Below are 24,386 nucleotides of genomic sequence, written 5' to 3'. Positions count from 1 at the left end.
CCTCTCAAAAATAATATTAAGAATACCTCGTTCTTTAATTAAATCCGCCATTCCCTTTCGTAGAACCTAGGATATGAAGTTAGCTAATTAATTTTCCACTTTGATTGTCACCTTTCAATTTATTTACTAAGTGTTTCGTAGACCTGTCCAAACCTTTCAATAATCTAGCGATCTGTCTGGTTCGGTTAATCATATATTTATAGTTTCTAAGTATTCTGTTATTATACAGTTACTAAACATACTGTGTTTGCCTGTCAAAGGAGGTACAATTAAGTAGTTTTCGTTGTAATTTGTTTGATTTGAAATATGCTATTTAATTGGTTTTTATAAAATAATATTAGATAAACTATGGTTTTGATAAACATAATAACTACGCACCTGTCGCTCTAACTATGTACTTAAAAGTATGGCTGGCTCTAGGTCCTGATTCGTGTTCTTGGTCGACTCTAGCCAATCTGATTCTAAACCGAAAAAGACCGAGAATTCAAAGAAAAATTTAATTTTCTTTACGATATAATTTAATTATGTAAATTAATTTCTTTACTACACTAGTAATAAATAGATAAAGAAACAAACGATTACTTGACCAGTATTAGTAAAAATTAAATCAGTTATATAAAACTTTTTTAATTAGCATTGATCCGTTTCGTATAATAGTACTATTTTAAAAATCAAAAGTAAATAAGCGGTGCTACAATCTTATTGCAGTCTGGGCTCTGGTCTCAGGTTTTTGTGTCTATTTCCTGATCGTTTGTCAATCTAACAGGCAAGTGATCAGCCTTCTATGCCTGACAACCATCGTCGACTTTTTGGTCTAAGGCAAGCCAGTTTCCTCACGATGTTTTGCGCACTGTTAAATGCGCACATATACAAAAAGTCTATTGGTGCACAGCCGGGGATCGAACCTACGACCTCAGAGACGAGAATCGAACGTTGAAGCCACTAGGTCAGCACTGCTCATAATACAATTTTAGATTTATAAATACCCAACTTTAATTACATGTTCCAGAAAAAAATCCGCTTAAAAATGCATTGGATGTTTGCGACCCTGCAAAGTCAGCAGAAAATTTAGGTAAGTCTCGAAAGAAGTCTTTTGTCAGTGAGTCAATACGACGACATCGATTATAAGTAAAATTAGATAACTGGACGTGTGCCCGACGTGCCGGCAACAAATAGTACTAGCCACTAGGGCATGCGACCAATCCACTGCAAATATATGCATCGCGAATGCGGACGAGAAATACCGATATAACATGCATTTAAGTGCTTCAAAAAACGAAAGCTGTTCTGTTAATGGTCAATTGTCATTAAACATTTTGACAGCGTTGACATAAAGGGTATTTGTAAATGGAATTATTTTTTATTTAAATACTCTTGTTCATAATGAATCTGTAGGACGAAATTTTGGTATGGTTATTAGTTACTTAAATGTTTTTTTAATTACACCGTGGTTTTGAGTGTAGTAAATACAAGCCAAAATAACAAAACAAGTAAAAAAATGGTAGTTGGTCAAAAAACCATTGAAAGTAAATAAAAATTCCTTATAAAATATAAAAAATATTCATAGTAATATTATGGTTTTAACTTAGCTAACAAAGACTATGTCTATGACATGTTTCGCGGGTATTAAATACAGTACAGTAAGTTTAAAAAAAAATTTTTTAAGATCATTATCAAAGCTCCATCTCATTTTAAGCAGTCTTCGCTTGTGTACTATTATTAAAAACATTATCACGGTGAACATGTTCTTATTTCAGTTTTAAGTACTTTTACATGTATTTTAGTTGTCTTTGTAATTTAACATAATAATAATAATTAACGATTAATAAGATGAAAACAATTCATTAAGTCCGGAAATAAGGACTACTTGCGTCAGCAGTTTATTTTCTGTTACATTCATACGAATAAAATAAAAAAAGTGCAAGGAAATTTACTTTGTAGTTTATTTATAAGAACTGCTACAATTAAGTACGACTCCCGTAATCTCTAGCGAGAATGAAACAGACGAATTTTGTTTTTATCAAAATTTATTTCAACAAACTTATAGTGAGTAAAGGGGGTTTAATAAAATAGGCAAGTAGGTGATCATTAGCTTCCTAAGCTTACAGTACTAAATGTACTAGTCTGGGTGATACTGACATTTTTATCTAAAAACTGTATTTCAGAATTCAAGTTATGGCACTTTGCTGAATTTGTATCCATAAAACAAAAAGCCAAATTTTAGTGATTTTTGAGATGATACATTACTTTTACATTTCAATTCTTAATTATATATTTCAGAATCAAAATTAGAATAATTACGAACCCAAGTATTTTGTAACGCTATTAAACTTTAATAAATGACTTATTTAGTATATGTAATTTATTCAAATTACGCCCAAATACATAAATAATATGAAATGTTTTTAAGTAATTGGAAGCGATTTCTTTATTAAAACCGTACCAACAAGAATACAATCACTTCTAGAACATATCGTTTTAATTAATTTGTTTGCAATACCGCAATACTGCACGTAAATAATAAAACATACGAGAACCCTCTCGAAGGATAAAGCTCGACCTAGAGATTTTACGTATTAAATTCATGCAATATACATATGTTTTACTTAATAATTGTTGGAAATAGGGTGAAGGTATATTTTTAGTTAGGATTACATTAAAATTCCATAGAGAAGTTTTAATCAACGAATGAATTATTTTTTAGTAAAATGTTCTATATTCAAACTATTATTATTTTAAATTGAATTTTACTTTAGTCTATGTCTAAACCATTATATGAAAGTGAAATACCTCAAACATCTACCTCTAATTGGCTGGTTTTTTGCAGGTGCCTTGAGAGAAACAACAATATATAGGCCACACCTGTATATAGGCGTGTAAATTCACTCTATAGATATCCGCGTGACGGCGACACAATCAATGCGGAAGGGATCTCGAATGAGAGCGGGATGCGTAGACGCACGCCGCCGCGCCGCTGCATTTGTCTCTCGATACACTCGTAATTGCATCGAAATTAGTGCATACAGAATCGTCTAGACTTTTTTACTATTTATAAAGTCCTGCTGTAATACTAGCAGACTTAAACAACTCTAATATACACCGTGTATAGAAAGTTATAAGCTAATTAAGTTGCTATGTAGTTAATTAAATTAATTTTTAGATATAAAAAAATCAGTCTCTTGTTGGTCTTACATGATCGATTTTTTTTTAAATCTAATAGACAGAAGGTGATCAGCCTCCAGTGCCTTACACATGCCGTTGACTTTTTGAGTCTAAGACATATCGGTTTCCTCACGATGTTTTTTTACACCGTTCGAGCTAATGTTTAATGCGCACATAAAAAGAAAGTCCATTGGTGCACAGCCGGAGTTCGAACCTACGAACTCAAGGATAAGAGTCGCACGCTCAATCCACTAGGGCACTGGCCAACACTCCTCAAGACATAGTTATATCTAACAATGCTTTATAAAGTTCGCCATAGTTTATTTACGTTACATAGTGGTCCACGAAATTCAATTTTTTTGAATTTCGTTTACAGAGACATATTAGATACAACAGCATTTATAACAACAACGCATCTAGATGAAAGCTAAAGATTACAAACAAAAGTACAACTTATTTGTTATAAAATATGTTCAAGGAGGTTTTATTACGAAAACGTTTTATGTCACGAGTTACGCCTTTCAAAACTTATTTTTACTCTCAGTGTTTTATAATAACAAGACCTTATGCAAAAGTTACGTTTCTTCATTAAAAACACGTGTTTCCCGAATATTGCACGAAAGAAGTATAATCGTGAGGCAAGGGCGTCGCTATGGGGTTCGGCGCGAAGTTACGAAAGCTCTGCTCCGTACTAGCGATGCCGTTAGCGCAGGCTCGGGCGGGCGGCAGGCGGCGGGCGGGCCGTGGGAGGTACCGTTAGTGACGTCGCAACCGTGACGTAGCGACCGCGACGTCAGAGCCCGCGATATAGCCACCAGCCTCGGCGGCGGCGGCCTCAGTATCGCACCGACCGTCAGCCTGCGCGTACTTTCGTGCGCCCCTCGCGACACTTTGCCGACAAACCGTGAGTGAGTGCGCGTGCAGTGAGTGCTATGTGCTCGGCCGCATGAGGATCCTGCTAAGCGAGCTGGGACTGTCTGGCGCGTGCCTCGGAGTGACCCTGGAGCCGCGCGCCGCCGCCGAGGACTCGGAGAAGCCAGCGCCAGGTCAGCGCCCGCAAGACGATTCGCCTCCCTCTACTTCTGTGTTTATTTTCGCTTTCGTTGTGTAGAACCTCTTGGTGTAAACCTTAGACTCTGTGTGGAACTGTTGTGACGATGGCTATCGGCTAGAATGCGAGGTGCGTTGCTGACGCCCTCCAGCCAACATTGCGGCCTTAGAAAATTCCTTATTACACGTATGTACCTTTTTTTTGTTTTTATTTATTTTTATTTACGGCTTTTTGATTTATTTAAATCCCATCTTTATCGTTTTGATATATGTTAATTTATTTGTTTAATTTATGTTTGTTAAAAGCTTACTGGACGTAACATTTATTCCATCTCAAATAATTTACACAAGATTAAAAATATATTTTTAATATTAAAAGGTAAATATCGACGTGGGAAGAAAAATTCCTAATGCAACAGTTGCCCAGTGACCTATTATTAAATGCTACGAACATAAAAGGAAAGCTCGATAAGTTAAAAATAACTTGAAATTGTTACAATAATGCGGAATTTATATTACATTTTTAACATAGTTCATATAAATAAGAAGTAAAGGAAAATAATAACTAGGTTGGTTTCATTTAATAGAAAAAGTGATTATCAAATTTGCAAACGTTTACGCTAAAGCTTTGTAATTTAAACAATCTTTTTTTTCTTTATACACGTAGCTTTTCGGCTCTGAAAATGTTGATAATGAACATCAACAGCAGAGTACGCGCTTAAAATAGTTGATAACCAAAAGCTTTATCTACGTATGAAACCGTTTAAATTATTATATACTCCATAACTAAGCAATATTTTATATTACTACAAAACACATTTTTACCACAAGCTCAAAAGTTTAGAAAAATGTGCATTTGTAAATACAAAGTTTATTTCAAACAACGTCAACATATATATGTTTTATTTAACCTGAATTTTATTTAAATTTGATTTAGTTTTTCAATTATGTGATGTGGCACACACGCATTATCACTTAACATTATTACATTAATGACTAATATCATGTGATTATAGACGTGTTAGAGTGATCAAATTAATATAGTTTTTGTCTGTTAGGTAACTAAATGGGATGTCGCGAACGGCCCGAAGTCGATGGCCTCTAATAAACCACCTTCCTTGCCCAATCGTCTGTCGCAACCGGCAGACGTTGCACCTGCCGAGATGTCCGCAAATGATCACCGATCGCATAATACTGTAGTATTGTAACATACAAAGTCTAAGCATCAAATGCTTCAACTTTCACTTTTTATTTGCACGAATATTTTTCCGATCGGACGTTAAAATCAAAAGTGGATTCATTAATTTTTATTTACCCACGTAGCGAATCCTGCTAAGCGAAAGTTTATTCATAATCATAGATTACATCTGATGAATGCTTAGTGTAAGCACTCGCTAAGGGATGAAGGTTCTTTGACAACAATCAATCTGATCCAACCGTTGATAGGGCACGATATCGCCCAGCTGATGTGACGTAGATCCGGTATACATTCGTTCCCTCTGACGTCACGATATACACCTCTATAGACTTGGCCGACGCTACGGGTATAAAGATATAGGCGCGTGATGTAATAAGGGATTCACTTAAGTATAAATACCAAAATTTGTATTGCCTTGAAAGTTTACTCGAAATAAATTCACGGGCACCAGATAACCTTAAAAGTATAAAAATAAAAAGCTGGAACTCTTTGTTGAACTTAATTAATTGGAAAAATTGAAAAAAACTTTTAAATTACATATACAAAAATTTATAAAAATTAAATCAGCCGCCGTCGGCAATCATAGTATAGGTATCGTATGTTACATCTAAAAGACTATTAGAAATTTATTTACATAAACACCAGCTCTAACACAATAAAAAAACAACAATTTTATTAACACGCAATTGTAAATCTTACTTTCAATCTTATTCTAAAAATAATTTCTTCGAATACTTAACACATAGGTGCTAAAGCAAAGAGGACCCAGTTGCCTTCTACCGCATATTTTAGCCATTCATTTGAGCTGCTGAAATTTACGTCACAGCGACTAAAAATAAGTGGGTGGTAGTAATGGGGTGGGTTGGCCTCGGCCGCCGCCCGTGACGTCACGTATTACGCCACGCATCGACCCGCCACACTCAAGGTCGCCCTTGCTTATCCTCGCCTATCAACTTCCTTAAATCGATTGTTATTTAGAGGGAAACTTATAAATCACTTCTTTAACTTGTTTATTTATATACTTACTCATTGGTAAATAGAGATGCCACTTGTAATAGTATATCTAATCAATAATGGAACAGACTAGTGACATTTTATCTCATAGGTAACTTAAAGTAAAAATGGAGTTACTTTTACGTAAAAACTAATTGATTTTGTTAATTTTAGAATAAAAATGCCGTTTAGACGTATAGACTTTTTATACAAAATCAAATAGACTTAAAGTTTTTAAGTAAATATTTCGTTGGAAAACCTATGAGTTAATATAAATAACATAAGATTTTGATTATTACCCCCTTCCTTATCTCTTCTAATTATAAAAAATTGTCCGAAATAGAGCAGGAACAGGATAAACAGTGTACCCCCCACTTTCGTCTAATATTGCCCAAAGATGTAGCTATTTTTTTTTACACTTAGCGGGAATTTACTCAATTTTAGGAGCAATTAATTTGATTACAACTATTATCAACTTATAAGAAATATATCTTTTGATCAAATACCATTATTTGTATGCCCTTATTGTAATCTTGCCAGGAAAAAAATTTTTTTCGGTACCTATTCCACCAAACACGTGAATAAAAACTAAGAAATTAGATTAATAATACAAGAGGAAAAAATATCAACGCATGATCAAATATTTATTCAAATTTATTCAATATAGTTACTTAATTCACAAAAATAGCCGGCGACTACCAAGCCACCGCCAGACTTCAAGGTCACGACTCATTCGAAAAAAAATTGTTTGATATACAGAGCTTAATGTTTTATTGTCTTAGTGGCGATATATTTACTTTAATTTAAAAATCCCCATTTTGATAGTTACGCTGAGCTTTGACTACATTAAACATTACCAAATGTGTATGTTTTTAATACCATAAAACTACTTAGTTGTCTTTATTAAAAGCATAATATGTATGATTGTAAGACGTAAATCACATTTAACTTTGAGATAATTTTTCTTTGATATCTCTTAAGGGTGCGTTGAATTAAACGTTTTTTAATCCTGTTTATTCCTAGGTTTTTAGACCCACCCAAAACTCACCGTAAATTCACGTTTTATAATGAAAAACTAAATAGGTTTATGCATTGGTCATTAGACCATATGAGATTAAGTAACTATGTTTTGCAAATTATTCCGAGGATAAAAACGAAACCGATGTGGCGCCTTTGTGTTGAATATTAATAATCTCCGTCGCACAAAAACCTGTTATGCTTAAAAAGGTGTTTGATTTTATTGAGAATGTAGATCTATACCAAAATTTATTCTAAGTTAAATGATTTTATCCGAATTTTTAAAAATATTTTCTACAGCAAAAAATTAGTAGATGCTTCCAATGGGAAGTCACTCCACATGACAGCACCACAGAACAAATTTCCTCATAGCCTTAAGGCTGATTGCAAATTACCGCAGAGAAAAAATATACTTATAAATAAAAACCTCGTTGTTTATAATGTAGCTTTCGAAATGACTATAGTGCAAATACTAAAATATACGTATAAATTTATAAAACGTATCTTTTTACATTTTATCTATTAAGTTAACTTAACAGTAGATAGTAATAACTGCTATTTACATAAAAAGGTGTCAGAGCAAATACATCATCTCGCTATATAAACATAGTCAAGCATATTCTTCATATAACCCTAAATAACTTATTAAATATTTAGTCATATTAATTTGTCATAAGGAGTGATATAGGGTCAAAACATTTAATAGTTCAGATTTATAGTAGGTATGAATATGTAAATTTTATCACAACTCTTTCATCACATAATTAGGGATGTCATGTTTTACACAATCACACAGAATGCTCTCAAATTGGCACTAACATAATAAATCATGAAATTGACAAGTGTTCGGTTTTGTCCACTGTCCGTAGAATTTGAATTACAAACTTTAAAAAGGTTCCTTAATAACTAAATACTGAATTTAAAAACGGAACATCAATTTAGAGAATTGCGTTTTTATTTAGTTGTGTATACACAGGCCGAACTTAGTACACGCTCCACCGATTACGATTTTTTCTTGTATTAAAGACATATGTATGTACTATAATGCAATATCTACACGATGCGATGTGTTCCAATATTGAATTTTTAACATTAACATTTCATTTATTATTTCTTAGTAATTCGCGCTTTGTCTGATAACAGTAAACGTGAAGAACATTTATTTCGCGTGGTGACAAAGGTAAAACATAATATGACCTACGTGCTTCTATGAATAATTAAAAATTTCTTTTAAATTCAAGTTAAAAATAAATAAAATAGAATCGAATCGCATTGTATGCTACGTTTTTATATTCGTACATCATGCAACTCAATCTTTAGTCTTTAATTAAATAAAATGTGTACAACTTGCGTTCCAAAACATGTATATAATTTAGTGTATCAATTGTGTGACTATCATATATATGTACTTCAGTTACAATACATCTAAACGTGTAACGAAATAACAGCTAAAGATATAAATATAATTTATCGTGTCTTTTCGCCGTTAAAAGATTTTTGCGCCAATATCTATTGACGCAAAAATCTCAAAGTCAAATCCAAGTATGTATAATATAAGCCTATTCTAAAAGAAGTAGTACAATAACATATGACAGTTAAATTTAAGTACTGCATACGGCAATATTCGTCACTACAGTATTTAGTCTTGGGGGGATCTACGTCAACTGGAATGACGTCACTACTCAGTTACCCACCACCCCTAGATGGCCGACGCTATCACAGCTGACTATTTATATTTTCATTTATAGAACATTGAGTAAATTTACGCCTTAAGTTAGTTATTCACATAATATTATATATTAGGAAGTTTTAAAAATCAATAAAATTATATGAAAGAGCGCAGAAATCTTATTTAAGAATACATACCTGTTTTAGGCCCCAAAATAGAATGGGGACATGTCAGTTTCATTATTTGTTTTGTAATACATATACATTATACATATTATAAATAAAACCTTAGTAAAAAGTAGGCTTACGTCTATGATACGTTTCAGTCTGAAAGGATTATATGAGAAGCACGCTGAATGTTTAAACCAAGGACACTATTGTACATAGCACGCTTAAAAATTATAGACTAGGCTGCGAATATAATAAAAAATAATTCTCAATTAACAATCACACACAAAATTTATGGTACTTAATGCTTATTTTATAAAAAAAATGCAGTGAAGAGTCGGCCTCTTTCATTTCGTATAAGCGTTTATTAAAGCCCTGTAGATTTAGCGCCCTCTATTGTCAAAGTATACAATTAGTTCATTTACTAGTTTGGATATGGTGGTGTGTGGTGGACATAATAGACTGTAGTCACCCCTCAGTGAAAACCACCCCTTATAAATTTTACGTTTCCCGATAGATGTCGTATTTCTACATTCAGCTTAGGATATAAAGCAATAAAAACTTCACTGAATCAATGATTCCCATAGACAAAATCCATATATTATGCAATATATATTTCCAGTCATACTAAAATACCCTTTTTATGGTTCTCAAATGAACTTTAACCTGTACCGACTAAGCAAAGACGATAATATATATAATTTATATGAGAGATAAGGTTTAGTGTTGCATATGAAAACTTTCTACTCGCAGTTCCTATATTCTCGTAATTTATATACAAAATGATTAAACCTCTTTGTAAGATATATGTACTATATATTTATATACCAGCTTATTATAAATTTTATGCAATTTTAACACCGTTTGTACTAAATTATTAATTCGGGAACTTAAAACATAAGTAGAAGTCACGGGTCTACTCTATGTCACTACATTTTGGATAGCTTTATTTGTAATATAACAGGAACTGCCCATGCTTCATCATATTAAGCAACAAACCAATGAGAGAACGACTGAGCCCCGGTGATCAGAATAATAAGGAAATGATGTGGCCGATATATTTTTAATATCGAATCAACAACTTACCAATAAAACAGGAAAGACTTGCAATTCGTTATTTTATTCTTTTATAGCGACAAGAACTTGATCAAAGGAGTTTTATTGGAGTGCGAATATATAAAACAAGTTTTGGGCGGCCATTTTCATTTAAAAATATAATATTTAAAATTTATGTTTCTAGGAGAATTAAGGTGTAATATTTTTACGCGTGTCGTTTGAATACTTACCCAATCATTACATTCCACTTAACGTCCTTTCTCTGAATCGAATTGTTTCCGGTACACTGTCACTTAAGATATGGGCTGTTAATAAAACGATGCTATTTAAAGACATTAATTCAAAGGCAAAAGTATTTTTTTTATTTGATTGCACAGAATACAATTGAAATAAAAACTAAAAATGCATTATGGTTATATATTTTTTTTATATTTTATTTTTATTCTTTTTTAGCAATGTAAATGCATAAAGATTCTCACCTAATAATATACACATTGTGTTTTTTGAGATTGAAATAAAAAATGTGACTGATTGCTAATATGCCATCTTGAAGCCAGAAATGAATAAAAATCTTGTGGCCAAGTGCAAATAGTACGAAACTTATAACTTAAATTAAACGATGTTACATATACTTGTATTATTTGAAAATTATTAAAAGATTAACTTTATAAAGCAATTTTTTTATTATTTATATATGACTAGTATTCATATGCATTGATTCTTTTTTAACTTCCAGATAAATTTAAATACATATATAAACGATGTTTTTATGAACCGATGTTTTTTCCTTTCGTGTTTGTTATGATTGTATAAGTGCTTGTCACATTGAATCTTATTCTTTTTTCTTTATGTATCAGAGTGCCGAGCATCGACAAGCTTTTGTAAATAAAAAGAAAAAATATATAACGAAATGATTATGTCGAGATTTATACAATTAAATTTATGGCTTAACTAAAAATGGAATGTTTACATTATCTATATTTATAATATAACCAATCCTATATCTACTTCAAAGTAATAAATCTTGCGAGTTTAAATGACAATTGTAACCATGGAGGATAGAGTATATTATTTTTAATCTGAATATAAACATTTTTGAATGAAACCTTTTCAATATACTTTCATAAAAATATGCCATGCCACGGATAAATGCACTTAAAACGAAATACTTGTAGTTGGTGAAATTTTATAGAGGTTTTATTTGTTTGTATTGCAATAAATCGGCAAATTAATTGCTTTCTACAACATATATAATAATACTTACTTTCGTTACCGAATATTCTGAAAGGATATGTTTATCAATGAAATAGGTGAATTCTCTTAAGACAAATTTGTATGGCCACCGTCAGGAGCAGTGGCGTTGCAACAAAAAGTAATTTTAGAATATCGAGGAAGCCTAAATATAACATTACCATATATATATCAACATACATATAACAACACATCAATCCTGACCCAACTTCGCATACGAACTCGCTTATCTACCATATGACTACGTAATCATATCGTATTTCGGCCATACAATGCGCAAAGGCGATGAGAACTTGGAGAAACTGATCGTGGTTGGTAACACAGAAGGCAAAAGATCACGTGGCCATTCACCAACCAGATGGATCGATCAAGTGAAAGACTCATCGTCTTCAAAGCAAAGTGTGATGAGGGAAGCGCTGGACAGAAACCGATGGAGGCAGATGGTCCGGTCTAGATGCTTCGTTGCTGACCACGACGCTCAAACATGAGCTGCCTAAAGAGAGATATATATATCACCTAAAGCATTAAAAAAACAAAAGAAGTTTTGATCGATAAGGAAATGTATCCATGCACAAGCATGACTTAACCGTTATATACGTAAACGAATAAAATTCACACAGTAAGTTAATTAATATGAACAAAATTACTATCTAAACATTTACATAAACAAATTGTAAGCTCTATAATTGATAAATCATTAGACAAAATAAGTGAATATCAGAACAGTTTGTTAAATAAAATAATGCCTATATTGCTAAGTATTCTTATGCAGCTTACATATTAATTCTAAGCTCTGCATAATATCAAATGAAATCGATTTTGAATCTTAATGGGCTGAAACTAGTTCTTACTTCCACGACTGACAACTTCCTTGTCTGCAAGGCAGGATCTTCATATTAAAGTTTAATTATAAATTTACTTATTCTTATATGACGTATCGTTTCCTTGTCACAAGCAAAATTGATGTATTCGTTTATTAATTATATCTATTGCATCAACAATTAACTAGTGTATAAAGAAATGAAAAAATATTAAACATGAAAGACCTGTAAATTTTATTTTGTACCGGTTCAGTTCTTCCCCTACAAACTACAATATGTATAAGGTATATGTACAAACAAAGAATATTTACGTTGTTTGTACCTTAATAAGCTCGAAATTAATGGTTCTTAACATAATAGAAACTGCAAATGCCACTGATTTCATAACCTCCCCGGGGATGTATCGCCTTCGCGCCCCAAAAACTTTGTCCTTTTCCCACTGTCCCAAACTATTCCTAAGCTGTTGTTTAATAAGGTTGATATTTCCTAGAAAGCCCTGCAGTTAGCAAATTTTTTAATAGACATAGATGAGGTGTATACAGTAGATTCAATTTTCGGGGCGTGGCGAATCAAGTACCGTGACACGAAGTATTCAAAGAGGCAATATTTAGCTGCCAAAACAGCAGTATAAATTAATAGCTCTTTCTTCTAAACCCTCAGAACTATTTATGGCGGGGTTGTGTTTGGACATCAAGTGAATATCAGCTATTGATTTATCAATTACGTTTGGCGGTTGTGAAGTTAGAATCAAAGTATGTTCGTTGGGGGTAAATATAAATAATGCAAGCGTGATAGCGTGATAGTTCAACGGTTCCTTCAATTGCCTGTCCAAACGGCTTGGGCACTTTAAACCCCAATCTTACGTAATTTAAGTTGTTTAAAAGAAACTCAATGAAATGATATAAATGTTATATGATATATGTAATATACATTGCGTATTAAAGTAGTTGTTAGGTTTGTAAAAATATGTTTATTTTGTTACAGGGCCGAGCGCTATAGAGTCGCGCTCGCCAAGTGCTTTTTCGTCCAACTCATCCAGCATGCTACTGCTGCAAACACAAGTAAGTAAATGATATTCGCATCTATGGATATATTAACTTTAATAAGCGTGCAGATGCATTTAGCCACCCTCCTAGTTACATACATTTTTTATGTTTAAATTACTGCCTCATTAACGCACCTGCACGACAAACTCGAAGCGGTCACAATGTTTAGAAAACAACGGCATTGGCTTAGCGTGACCGCCCATTGACGTCCGCCTACTGTAATGTTACGCCTCTATTTATCGATTTCTTTTCATTACAGAGCAACTACAGTTCATCCTTCGCTGATCTTCTGTCATCGCAGTATCAAGAAGACTCTGAAATCTTAGACGAGAACTTAGATCCATTTCCGGACGTAGAATTCCATGCACCTATTGATCCGGAAATAAAATCACAACGAATTACGCCTGTGAGCGAAACTCCATCGCCGACGCCCGGTCCGGCGTTGCCAAGTTTTGAGGAGACCTACTCGGTTAGATACCCTAAACTAGAAATGGCGGAATTTGGTATTAAAATGGACGAGGATTGTTACAACGTAGGACCATACTCTCACCAGGGTCATGCATCTACGCAATTACTTTATCAATACCACCAGCCAACATTACCCTACGTTCCTTCGCCATACTATGCACCGGCTCAACCCTGCAGTCCATCGTTCGATACAGGGAGCGTCACTCCTACACCGGATTCATACTCTTTACCACCTTTTCCAAGTTCAGTTGACTTACATATAACAACAGATCAAAATTCAAGACAACGGCGTGCCTCTCTACCAGTTCAAAGATCGGAATCGAGTAGCTCAAATGAGAGTCCGAAAATTCACGGTGGAAGAGTTCATTGCATGCAAGCATCAGCCCCCAGTTCTGCAGCGAGTTCGCCAGGAGGTGCACCGCAAGATAACGTGGTAACTCGCGCGGCCCCTCAGTCACCCAGCCAGTTATGTGCTGTTTGTGGAGATACAGCTGCTTGCCAACACTACGGTGTAAGAACGTGTGAAGGATGTAAAGGATTCTTTAAAAGAACTGTACAAAAAGGATCGAAATATGTATGTTTAGCCGAAAAATCTTGCCCAGTGGATAAAAGAAGACGCAATAGGTGTCAATTTTGTCGTTTCCAAAAATGTCTCGCAGTCGGCATGGTAAAGGAAGTCGTCAGAACAGACTCGTTGAAGGGAAGACGCGGACGGTTGCCGTCCAAACCAAAATGCCCGCAGGAATCTCCCCCGAGTCCACCAATCTCACTCATCACGGCTCTCGTTAGAGCACACGTAGATACGTCACCAGACTTCTCTAACCTAGATTATTCTCAGTTTAGAGAACCAAATCCGATGGAGCCACTGATGTCAGACTTAGAAGTTATACAACAATTTTACACGTTGCTAACGACATCTATTGACATGATAAAGGTGTTTGCGGAAAAGGTACCTGGTTATGGAGAGCTTTGTCCTGAAGACAGAGAACAACTGTTTGCATCCGCTCGCCTGGAATTATTCGTACTTAGACTTGCTTACCGCACGCGGCCTGAAGACACCAAGCTAACCTTCTGTAATGGACTTGTGCTTGACAAACGCCAATGCCAACGATCGTTTGGCGATTGGCTTCATGCAGTACTGGACTTCAGTAATACTCTGCATTCAATGGACATTGATATTTCAACATTTGCCTGTCTTTGCGCTCTCACTTTAATAACAGGTACGTTTATAACGCATTATAAATTAAAACGCAATATCTTTCATGACTTTAAATCGACATGGTTTAGATATTTTAAAAATAACATCCCCACAGTGTTGATATGTTTATTATTACTTAATTTTCCATAAATTATAACCAATCGATTTTTTATATATATATAATCTATCAAAGCGCTATCAATTTAAATAAATTTAGTAAACGTAAAACAATTTCAAATAATCGCCAAAAATATTTATCATCATTATTATTTTCCTTCCAGAACGGCACGGCTTGAAGGAGCCCCACAGAGTTGAGCAATTGCAAATGAAGATAATTGGGTGTCTTCGGGCACATATGCCTGGTGGAGCGGGCGTAGGGGGAGCTGGGGCTCCACACTTCAGCCGGGTTCTTGGAGCTCTACCTGAACTACGATCTCTCTCCGTACAAGGTCTCCAGCGCATATTCTACCTGAAACTCGAAGACTTAGTACCAGCACCGCCTCTAATCGAAAACATGTTTCGCGCAAGCTTACCGTTCTAAACAGTAGTTTCAGGTCCCGCCTTAGAAACTCATCCTTCAAAGCCGGCCCCATTATTTTTATAATTGTTTACTTAAATTAAAATATTTTTCTAGAATAACCTAGCATTCGATCTCCATGAAATCGGTTCTTGAATGAATTTGAGTATAATAAATAAGTTTATTCGTAACATCTAAGTAAATATAATCATAAGTGTAAGATTAATTTATTGTTACTGTAAATTGTGTGATTCAGTTATCTTTTTAAATATCTACTTAGTAGTCTGCATTTGAGTTACCGCTCGTGATCAATGGCATCTCGTCGTACAAATATTCCTATGTTATTTACTTGTGTATTAATATTTAAATAAGAAAAATCTAGTCACAAGACTTATAAATATAACAAATTTGGCTTATGGGTCACCGATTTTTATAGTATTTTACAAATATTGAAATCGTTATTGATGTGATACGTGGATACGATATCGTTACGATGTAGATACCGTTTTTCGGTTCTTCGTATCTGGAAAGACTAGACTTTGAGTCGAAAGAGTATCAGTCGGGAGTTACCTTTTAGATTATAATTATAATTAAGTCGTTGTGAATATTTTTGTTACATTATAAATCCTTTCGTACAATTCGTATATAATCAGGAAAAAGTTCAGCATTGCATTCCTTCAAGTCCGTGTCGTTAAAGTAGATAGACCCTTGTAGATAGTTGTATTGTGAAAAACACTTAGCTTAAATTTATCGATGTAATAATAACATATCAACATGTATTGATAAACAAATTACTATAATATTAACCTAAATTGGGGCGTGGACAATTTAAACAATTATCGTATAATTTGATAAAATATAAAAGCATGAAAATATGGACAAAATACTAGTTGGTAAATACATACAAATATATTAGGTGCAATGATCCTAAATGGACCAAATAGTTTTAAAAACTATATAAAACTTATAAATTAAAATTTTATTTTGTGTTCTATAGGTAAAAACAATTACCCTTTTAGACTGATTATATATATATATTACTTATACATGTATCCCTTATACGAGTATAATGAATATTTAAATATTTCGTATAAAATTTATTAATATTATCTAACTATAATATCTTTATAAAAAATACAATTGATAACAACGTATATATGATAAAATATGTATACGGATATTTGCCAGTGCCTGAGAAAGCCTCATTTCATAGCCATTTTTTTGTACTCTGATGGCGTTATAGGTAATTCCATTTCCGCAGCAATGACTGCAAACACCAAAAGAGTTATAGTGGTGTGGAAAATTTATTAATTTGAACCCCTAGACTAGTTGAAATAATTGTACTTAAATGTTTTGAAGAAATTGTCATTTTGTACTAAAATTGTAATTTGATATTGAAAACGTGCTGAACTTTTTTGTTGATACTCGAACCTTTATAATTTAGTTCATAGCTTTGTAAGTAACCTTTATATTGTAACTTATTTTTTCTTCCGTACACTTTAACCACAGAATCGTTAAAGTTTTTAAACTGTTAAGTGTACATAATAGATTAATAATTTACATTACGCAAAAAGCTTACTCCACATAAATTGTCTTTAAAAATAAAAATACCGCTTAATCAATCAAATATACATTCCATCAAAAATGCTGCATTGCCCAGATTCAACTTGTCAAGCACAAATTAGATTTTATAAGAGATGTTCGTAACGCTTCCTATTTGAAAAATAGTTTAGTAGTTGAAATTGCCTGAAGGAATTCCTAATTAAAAGCTTGTAAGTAATTGTTAATCATTGTTTTATCTTAGCAGTTTACAGATCAATACGTCCGAACGATAATTTTATTGCATTTCGTTTTTCTTTAAATAGATTAATGTGCTTTTGTTACTTAAATAATATTAATTATTGTTCTTTTTCTTTGTAAATATTTTGTCACAAATATAATGACGCGAACAGCGTTAATTGAAATAATATTATGTTGGTTTTATTGCCCTAATATTGTAAGCTGAAACATAAGGATTGATGAGGTCACAAGCTGGTGTCCCAAATATATGTATTAGCTGTATTATTTCGCATGCAAAGAATAAAAAAATTGCAGATACAATAATAGGTAATGCATTGCGAAATGGCAGAAACTATAACATAACGTTCAATAAGGGTAAAAAAATAAGTATAACAGCAAAATCTTCAGTTCCCATTAAACACGTATATAACCAAACCTGATAAAAGTTTTGTTGACCATTGTAGAAGTCATATAAATTCGATTTGCCGCCGCAAAAGACTGCTTTGAATGTTAGTAGTACGAACAGAATATGACACGCCAATGAGGCATGTGTGAAAACGAGCGACAATATCTCTCTAAGATAATATTTAAAAATGCCTAAGATCCGCCGTTTTCCGCCGTGCCGACACGTGTACTGGTGATCGCCTGAACTCACCCAGCTACGGCTAGACGACTTGCTCCACGTGATCTGAAAGAAGACAAAAAGGTGCTACCGCGCATGCCAAGCAGCAAAAGAACATTGGACAATTGGAGTCTCCGCCGCGTTGTTCCCAGCTAACACTTTTCAACTAAGATCTCGCGACGGCAATAAAGAGGAGAATAGAAGTGAAGAGATATAGAGCTTTAGGTTCACCTAGCAATGCTAAGTGACATTTTCACACATTCTCCCAGGGTGCTGGTATGGTAAGGTACTAAACATCACAAACGCTTTTAACACCATCTCCTGGAATACCATTATAGACGGCCTAATCTACCATGACGTACCAGTATATCTCCAGTGGAAGATAAGGTCATACCTTTCGACCTAAATCGTCATCTACCCGGGCGTGAAAGGTTTGAAAGGGTTGTGGTGTTCTAGAGGTTTCTATTACCCCTATAGAACATCGGATATAACTGCGTCCTTCGTGCCTACTGCAAGGTTAGCTTTATATCTTGTGCCAACGATACCCTTATCATGGGAGAATGACGCTCATACAGAGGAGTTACCACTCGCAACGACGGGGGTGGCAATTAAGGATCATTACGCGTCATTTACCCCGAAACTACCACGACTAATGCCAAATCTTAATGGACCGAACGCGGGGTGTCGCCTGTTATTTGCAGATGTGATCACAAGGCAGGAATCCAGACATCTGCCCAGTGCTCAACTTGTGGGGGAATAATGATTAGATCTGTCACTTCCCCTCATAGTGACAGCTATGGTGGAGCTATGCTGACACAACCCATAAGAGGCTGTTGTAACACTAAAAGAGAACGCGGAGAGGGTTCGGTAGTATCACCAAAAAGCTGACCCTACCATCTCATCTATAGCGAGCAGATTGGGTTGTTGGTATTCAGTTGGTAGGGGTCAATTGAAAATCACGAACCGAGTCCCACATTCCGCGCGTCACTTTAAAAAGTTGGCCCAGCATAGGAGTTTCTCGATTGAATTCCCAATAAACAAAAAAAAATAGTTTTATGATAATATGCTAGATGGACTCGCATTAGTACAGTAGATTAAGGAAAACTGTTACCCAGTCTCCCGTCCATAACCTAAGACAGACAAAATATTTGGCAACCAAATACTGTCAAGTGTCAACAGTTAAATTTTCATACTTCTATATCTGTCATTTAGATTATAGTCAAAAAACAAGAATTAAGAAATGAAAGTGCGAAATTTTACTAAAATTGTTCTTGTATAATTTATATTACTATTAAATGTTGATATAAATAATTAAAACGAAATATGCGATGAGACTCAGACAAATATATTGAACTTAATCATAAGAAATCTATTCTGAGATAATATAATGTGAAAATCTTCAATAATATAATAAGTTTGATAGTATAATAAAAATTAATTCTTCTTTCACACTATAAATTTCCGAAATCTTTATGTATTACTAAAACACCTTTGGCAGTAAAATGTCTAAAACTACAGATATGTCGGAAATTCTTGATAAAAATTTGGAGGATATTGAAATTCAGGAAGTCCTTATGAATGGAACTGACCTGAGAGAATATGCTTTAGAAATTGACAAAAGTATTAAGGAAGCTGAGAAAGCAGCAGTGGCAGATTATTTGAAAGAAAGTGAAAATATTGGTTCCCTTCATAATCAGATTGAAGAATGTGATGGTATTCTTGAAAGAATGGAAAACATGTTGTTAGTTTTTCAGGTAAATACTTATTTTGTCAATTCTTGCTACTATAAATATAGGCTATGTGAGAAATGATTATGTTACTTATATTATTTTTAAATTAATAAATATAGTAGGTCCTTTAATGTATGTACTATATATTTTGTTACAGAATGATTTAGGAAGTATTAGTAATGAAATTATTAGCCTTCAAAAACGTTCTGTAAATATGTCTATACAGCTGTCAAATAGACAAAGTTTAAAGGGTCCTTTATCATCATTTATTGAAGACATAGCTGTATCGGAAACTTTAATTTTGTAAGTTTATACCATGCATCTGCTTGAATGTTTTAATTTTATTGTGATGGTTAAATAGGGTTGAAGATTACAATTTTGTACATTTGTTTTCCTCAATGCTGTACATAATACTTTCTTTTTCAGTGGAATAAACAATCTACCAATAACTGATAAAGAATTTATGATTCAACTGGCCATTTTAAACCAGAAACTTAATTTTGTCAAAGAACAGGATTTTAAAGAAACAAAAGCATGTCATGATGTGAAAGATGTCCTGGAAAAACTTAAAATTAAATCTATAGCTAAGATAAGGACCTATATTTTAGAGCAGATTTACAAATTTCGGAAACCAATGGCAAATTATCAAATACCTCAAAATGCAATGCTTAAGTATAAATTTTTCTTTGAGTTTGTGTTGGCAAATGAAAGGAATGTGGCTCAAGAAATATGTAATGAATATATTGATACCTTGAGTAAAGTTTACTATTCTTATTTCAAATCGTATGCTTCACGGTTGGATAAGTTGAAATATGAGGAAGTACCAACTAAAGATGATCTGATGGGAATTGAAGATGGATCTAAAGGAGGATTTTTCCAAAAATCTAATCTTAAGAACAAAAGTACTATATTTACAATTGGTAACCGTGGAGATGTTTTGGCTCAACAGTTGGAGGCCCCTATCATTGTGCCTCATGTTCAACAAAAAACAAAGGTACTACTACCTATTGATGTAGGTGGAGTCTGGGTATAAAAATAAAATTTTATGATTTGCCAGTCTTATGGCACCATTCAAAGTAGAGTATCTCTTCTGTCTGTTTTCATTGGAGTTTAAACACAATTTGACAGAAAGAGATTATAGATTAGTTTAAACAGTACAATTAGACTGATGTATTTTGTATCAATAAGAGAGTAAGTATAATATTAAGATAAGTGGAAAGCAAGACAACCACATCTTTACTATGAGTAATTATTAAAATGATGAGTTTGATTTATAAATTGGTTAAATCGGTAAATAATTTTGGATGTTTATTAGTCTATTTAATGATTTGATAAAACTAAGATCATACCACCTAATAAACAATACAACAGGGGTTTCACTGTAATTTTTATATACCTTTTACCAAACCAGACCATGAGTTTTACTATAAAATTATATAAGGTGATATACAAGTCTGCAAGTAAATATTTTACCCAATTTTTTCCAGTATTCATATGAAGCACTCTTTCGAAGCCTTCAATATGCACTGGTAGATAATAGCTGTAGAGAATATTTATTTACAACTGAATTCTTTCATGTCAAGGATAGTCATGCTCAAGAATTGTTTGATCGAATTCTTGGTAAAACTTTGTCTTTGCTAGTGGTAAGTAGACGAGCCACAGTTTAATTAATTGATTATTATATCTGTTCTGGATTTATACAACCTACTTATTTATTGAATTTTTTTGCTTAACCATGCTAAACAATTATAAAATTACATCAGGAATCAATAAAAAAATATATATTCTTATTGAGAGCTGTGGTCTATATTATAACTAGCGACCCGCCCGGGCTTCGCACGGGTGCAATGCTGATGAAAAGCACGTTATTATTAAGTATCGTTATTTTCCGCGCTAGAGAGCTCCGATAATAACGCTTCCGATCGCTGCTATATTCAAAGTGCTATAGGGAGAAGTGAGAACGGCCGCCTCCAACGCGGTTTTTACATATAGGCACGCCCCCGCCCGCGCCGCCCCAAACGCTACGTCCCGCAATTTTTATATGTGTATTATCTTCGAAAATATTAATTTAAATCATATGCTATAAAGAGTCATACAGATCTAGATATTAAATCAATAATGTATTTAAAGTATTTTATTGGATAGGGATTAATGTTATTGGTTAAAATCGTTTCGAAAATTAGCCATTATTTGATGTCAAAAGTAAATGATAAAAAAAAATTGTGCGATATCCATAACAGACATATAACAGATAAACCTCGTAGGGTTCAGCCTATGTCATTTATTTATTCTTACTTTATTACCTTATTCAAAAACATACACATAACAAAAATAAAAAAAAACAGGTTTCCAATGTAAGCGAGAAAAAAAATGTATTTACATTAGAACCCTCAAAAATAACAGTATTTCTTCACTATTTTATGGATGTTATTATTCATATAAACCTTCCTCTTCAATCACTCTATCTATTTAAAAACCGCATCAAAATCCGTTGCGTAGTTTCAAAGATTTAAGCATACAAAGGGACATAGGGACAGAGAAAGCTACTTTGTTTTATAATATGTAGTGATGTAGCTTAAATCCTCAATGACCTTCTGTCACAAAAAATACCCATAATTTGAGGTCCAACATTAGTTAGTGTGGTTAAACAAAGAGAAGTTCCCAATAAGAATATAATTTTTTTATTGATTTCTGATGTAGGTTTATAATTGTTTAGCATTGTTAAGCAAAAAAATTCAATAAAAAAGTAGGTTGTATAAATCCAATTATATTCATTAATTATTTGTATTCATGGTTAACAGTTATCAAATTAAAAAAAAATTATTTCAGAAAAATGTTGAAATCTATGTTGTGGAATGCTTTGACTGTTTGGCCCTATTCCTTTGTATCCAACTTATAAATAGATACCGATGGATGTGCCACAAACGAGCTGTTGCTGCTTTGGACAGGTAAACTCAGCTCTGTCTTCTGATTTCTTGTAAACCTCTTTCGTTATTTTAAAGTTGGTCCTTCAATCATTCTTTGACTTTTCAATCATTCATTGAGTACTGTAATATTGTTAATTGACTTTTGTAATTGGCATTCTATAATTAAAAAAAAAATATCTCATATTATTTCTATTTGTGTGGCCACAATATAATAATAATAAAGCCTTTATTGCTGTATTTACATATTAGGTATACAAAAGTGTGAAATACTAAAAAGCTATCACTAAAAATAAAAAAATAAATACTAATAATTAATTGGCAAGCCTGTTGATATTATTATACAGCTTGTCCTTAGACATAGGCCTCCTCTAATGCAACTCTTTTCTGTTTCGAGCTTTACATAGCCTATATTTATTTTAGTTATTGGGATTCCTTACTATCCACATTCTGGCCTCGTCTCGAATATGTTTTAAAATTAAACATCCAAAGCGTACGTGACTGTGACCCGGGTAAATTGGCCAATAAGGAACTCGGACCTCATTATGTATGTATTTAAATATCTTTCAGTTTTTGATTAGGTGCTTGGTGTCTACGAAAAGACAGCTCAAATGAGATTAACTCACGAGAAATAAAGTCGGTTTTGATGTTGGAGTATGTACATTATGCAATTATTATGTGACCCCGGTTATTGGATATGTCGTTATCAAATTATAGTCTTTAAAAATATTCTCCTATTTGAGAATCATAGTATGAAATTTAATATGTCAACTGAATTTATGTAATTAATCAATTTAAGCCAGGCAAAATTATTAATTTAAAGATTATTTCCATATGTAGGCATAAAAATTTAATACCTGTATATATCCTGGAACACTGTTCTGTGTTAGGGTTTTTACTAATTTATATATGTATAGTTGGACCGATAAACCCATAAAAATATAATCTCAAACAAACAGCTCTGATTATATTTAAATGAATACTTTCAGATCACACGTAGATATGCTGAATTTTCAGCAGCAATGCTCAGTTTGAGCGAACAGTTCCCGTCACAGGAACTAAGCAATCTTCTTCTAATACTTCAAGATGAAGTCCATTGCTTCCTCTTAAAAATGGCCGCCGAATTCGCACAAAGAATTCAGCAATTAATATTCTTGATCAATAACTACGATATGGTGTTAAGCATTCTCATGGAAAGGACGAGGGATAATACTAAAGAAGCGGAAAGTTTCCGGGAGCAATTGCAAGCACGAAGTTCAGAATATGTTGAAGAGATTTTGAGTCCTCATTTCGGGGGTATGATGCAGTTTGTGAAGGAAGGCGAACAACTCTTGGAGCAAGACAAGAAAAACGAATTAGCGGGATTAGAGAAGAAATCCTTAAGTCTGGTCTCCTCGTTTTCGTCAAGTTGGAAGCAGAGCCTTGAAGAGATTCACCGAGAAGTGCTTGTATCATTCCCAAATTTGGTGACCGGATCGGGATTACTGCAAATGGCGTTGACAAACTTTGTGCAATATTATCAGAAATTTAATAAACTCCTCACGCCAAATGCGCGGACGCAACTTGTTAATATCCATGTTATTATGGTAGAGATTAAGAAATATAAGACCAACTTTTAATAAATTATTATATCATATTTTGGGTTTTAATATTTAATAATCCGATTTTTAAAATGTTCGCCACTTACACTCGCTAATAAAAAATCTTTAACTTTAAAA

The 24,386-nt window shown here is 33.4% G+C and overlaps 2 protein-coding genes across 2 annotated transcripts; both read left to right on the top strand.

Annotated features, from left to right (window-relative positions):
- Nucleotides 1-4,010: 4,010 nt before the first annotated feature.
- Nucleotides 4,011-17,580, top strand: LOC110999675 (probable nuclear hormone receptor HR38). Its single transcript, XM_022268858.2, has 4 exons — nt 4,011-4,399; nt 13,369-13,445; nt 13,690-15,118; nt 15,378-17,580. Exons 1-4 carry the CDS (start codon nt 4,336-4,338, stop codon nt 15,635-15,637), a joined length of 1,830 nt encoding a protein of 609 aa, XP_022124550.2. The 5' UTR covers nt 4,011-4,335; the 3' UTR covers nt 15,638-17,580.
- Nucleotides 17,581-19,239: 1,659 nt separating this feature from the next.
- On the top strand, nt 19,240-24,304 carry LOC110999662 (vacuolar protein sorting-associated protein 52 homolog). The gene is made up of 7 exons (XM_022268837.2): nt 19,240-19,768; nt 19,902-20,047; nt 20,171-20,738; nt 21,232-21,387; nt 22,574-22,692; nt 23,092-23,215; nt 23,658-24,304. The coding sequence occupies exons 1-7, from the start codon at nt 19,517-19,519 to the stop codon at nt 24,285-24,287; spliced, it is 1,995 nt and encodes a 664-aa protein (XP_022124529.2). The 5' UTR covers nt 19,240-19,516; the 3' UTR covers nt 24,288-24,304.
- The last annotated feature ends 82 nt before the right edge of the window (nt 24,305-24,386 follow it).

This window comes from Pieris rapae, chromosome 16, assembly GCF_905147795.1.
Source record: "Pieris rapae chromosome 16, ilPieRapa1.1, whole genome shotgun sequence".
NCBI lineage: Eukaryota > Metazoa > Arthropoda > Insecta > Lepidoptera > Pieridae > Pieris > Pieris rapae.
This window is presented reverse-complemented; position numbering and strand designations above follow the sequence as displayed.

Excerpts from the sequence above, each read along its gene's own strand:
- LOC110999662 (XM_022268837.2), top strand. The coding sequence starts at position 19,517 with ATGTCTAAAACTACAGATATGTCGGAAATTCTTGATAAAAATTTGGAG. Across the intron at positions 20,048-20,170 it reads GTATCGGAAACTTTAATTTT|TGGAATAAACAATCTACCAA; the intron begins GTAAGTTTATAC and ends TTTCTTTTTCAG. Across the intron at positions 21,388-22,573 it reads AAACTTTGTCTTTGCTAGTG|AAAAATGTTGAAATCTATGT; the intron begins GTAAGTAGACGA and ends AAATTATTTCAG.
- LOC110999675 (XM_022268858.2), top strand. The coding sequence starts at position 4,336 with ATGCGAGGTGCGTTGCTGACGCCCTCCAGCCAACATTGCGGCCTTAGA. Across the intron at positions 13,446-13,689 it reads TGCTACTGCTGCAAACACAA|AGCAACTACAGTTCATCCTT; the intron begins GTAAGTAAATGA and ends TTTTCATTACAG. Across the intron at positions 15,119-15,377 it reads CGCTCTCACTTTAATAACAG|AACGGCACGGCTTGAAGGAG; the intron begins GTACGTTTATAA and ends TTTTCCTTCCAG.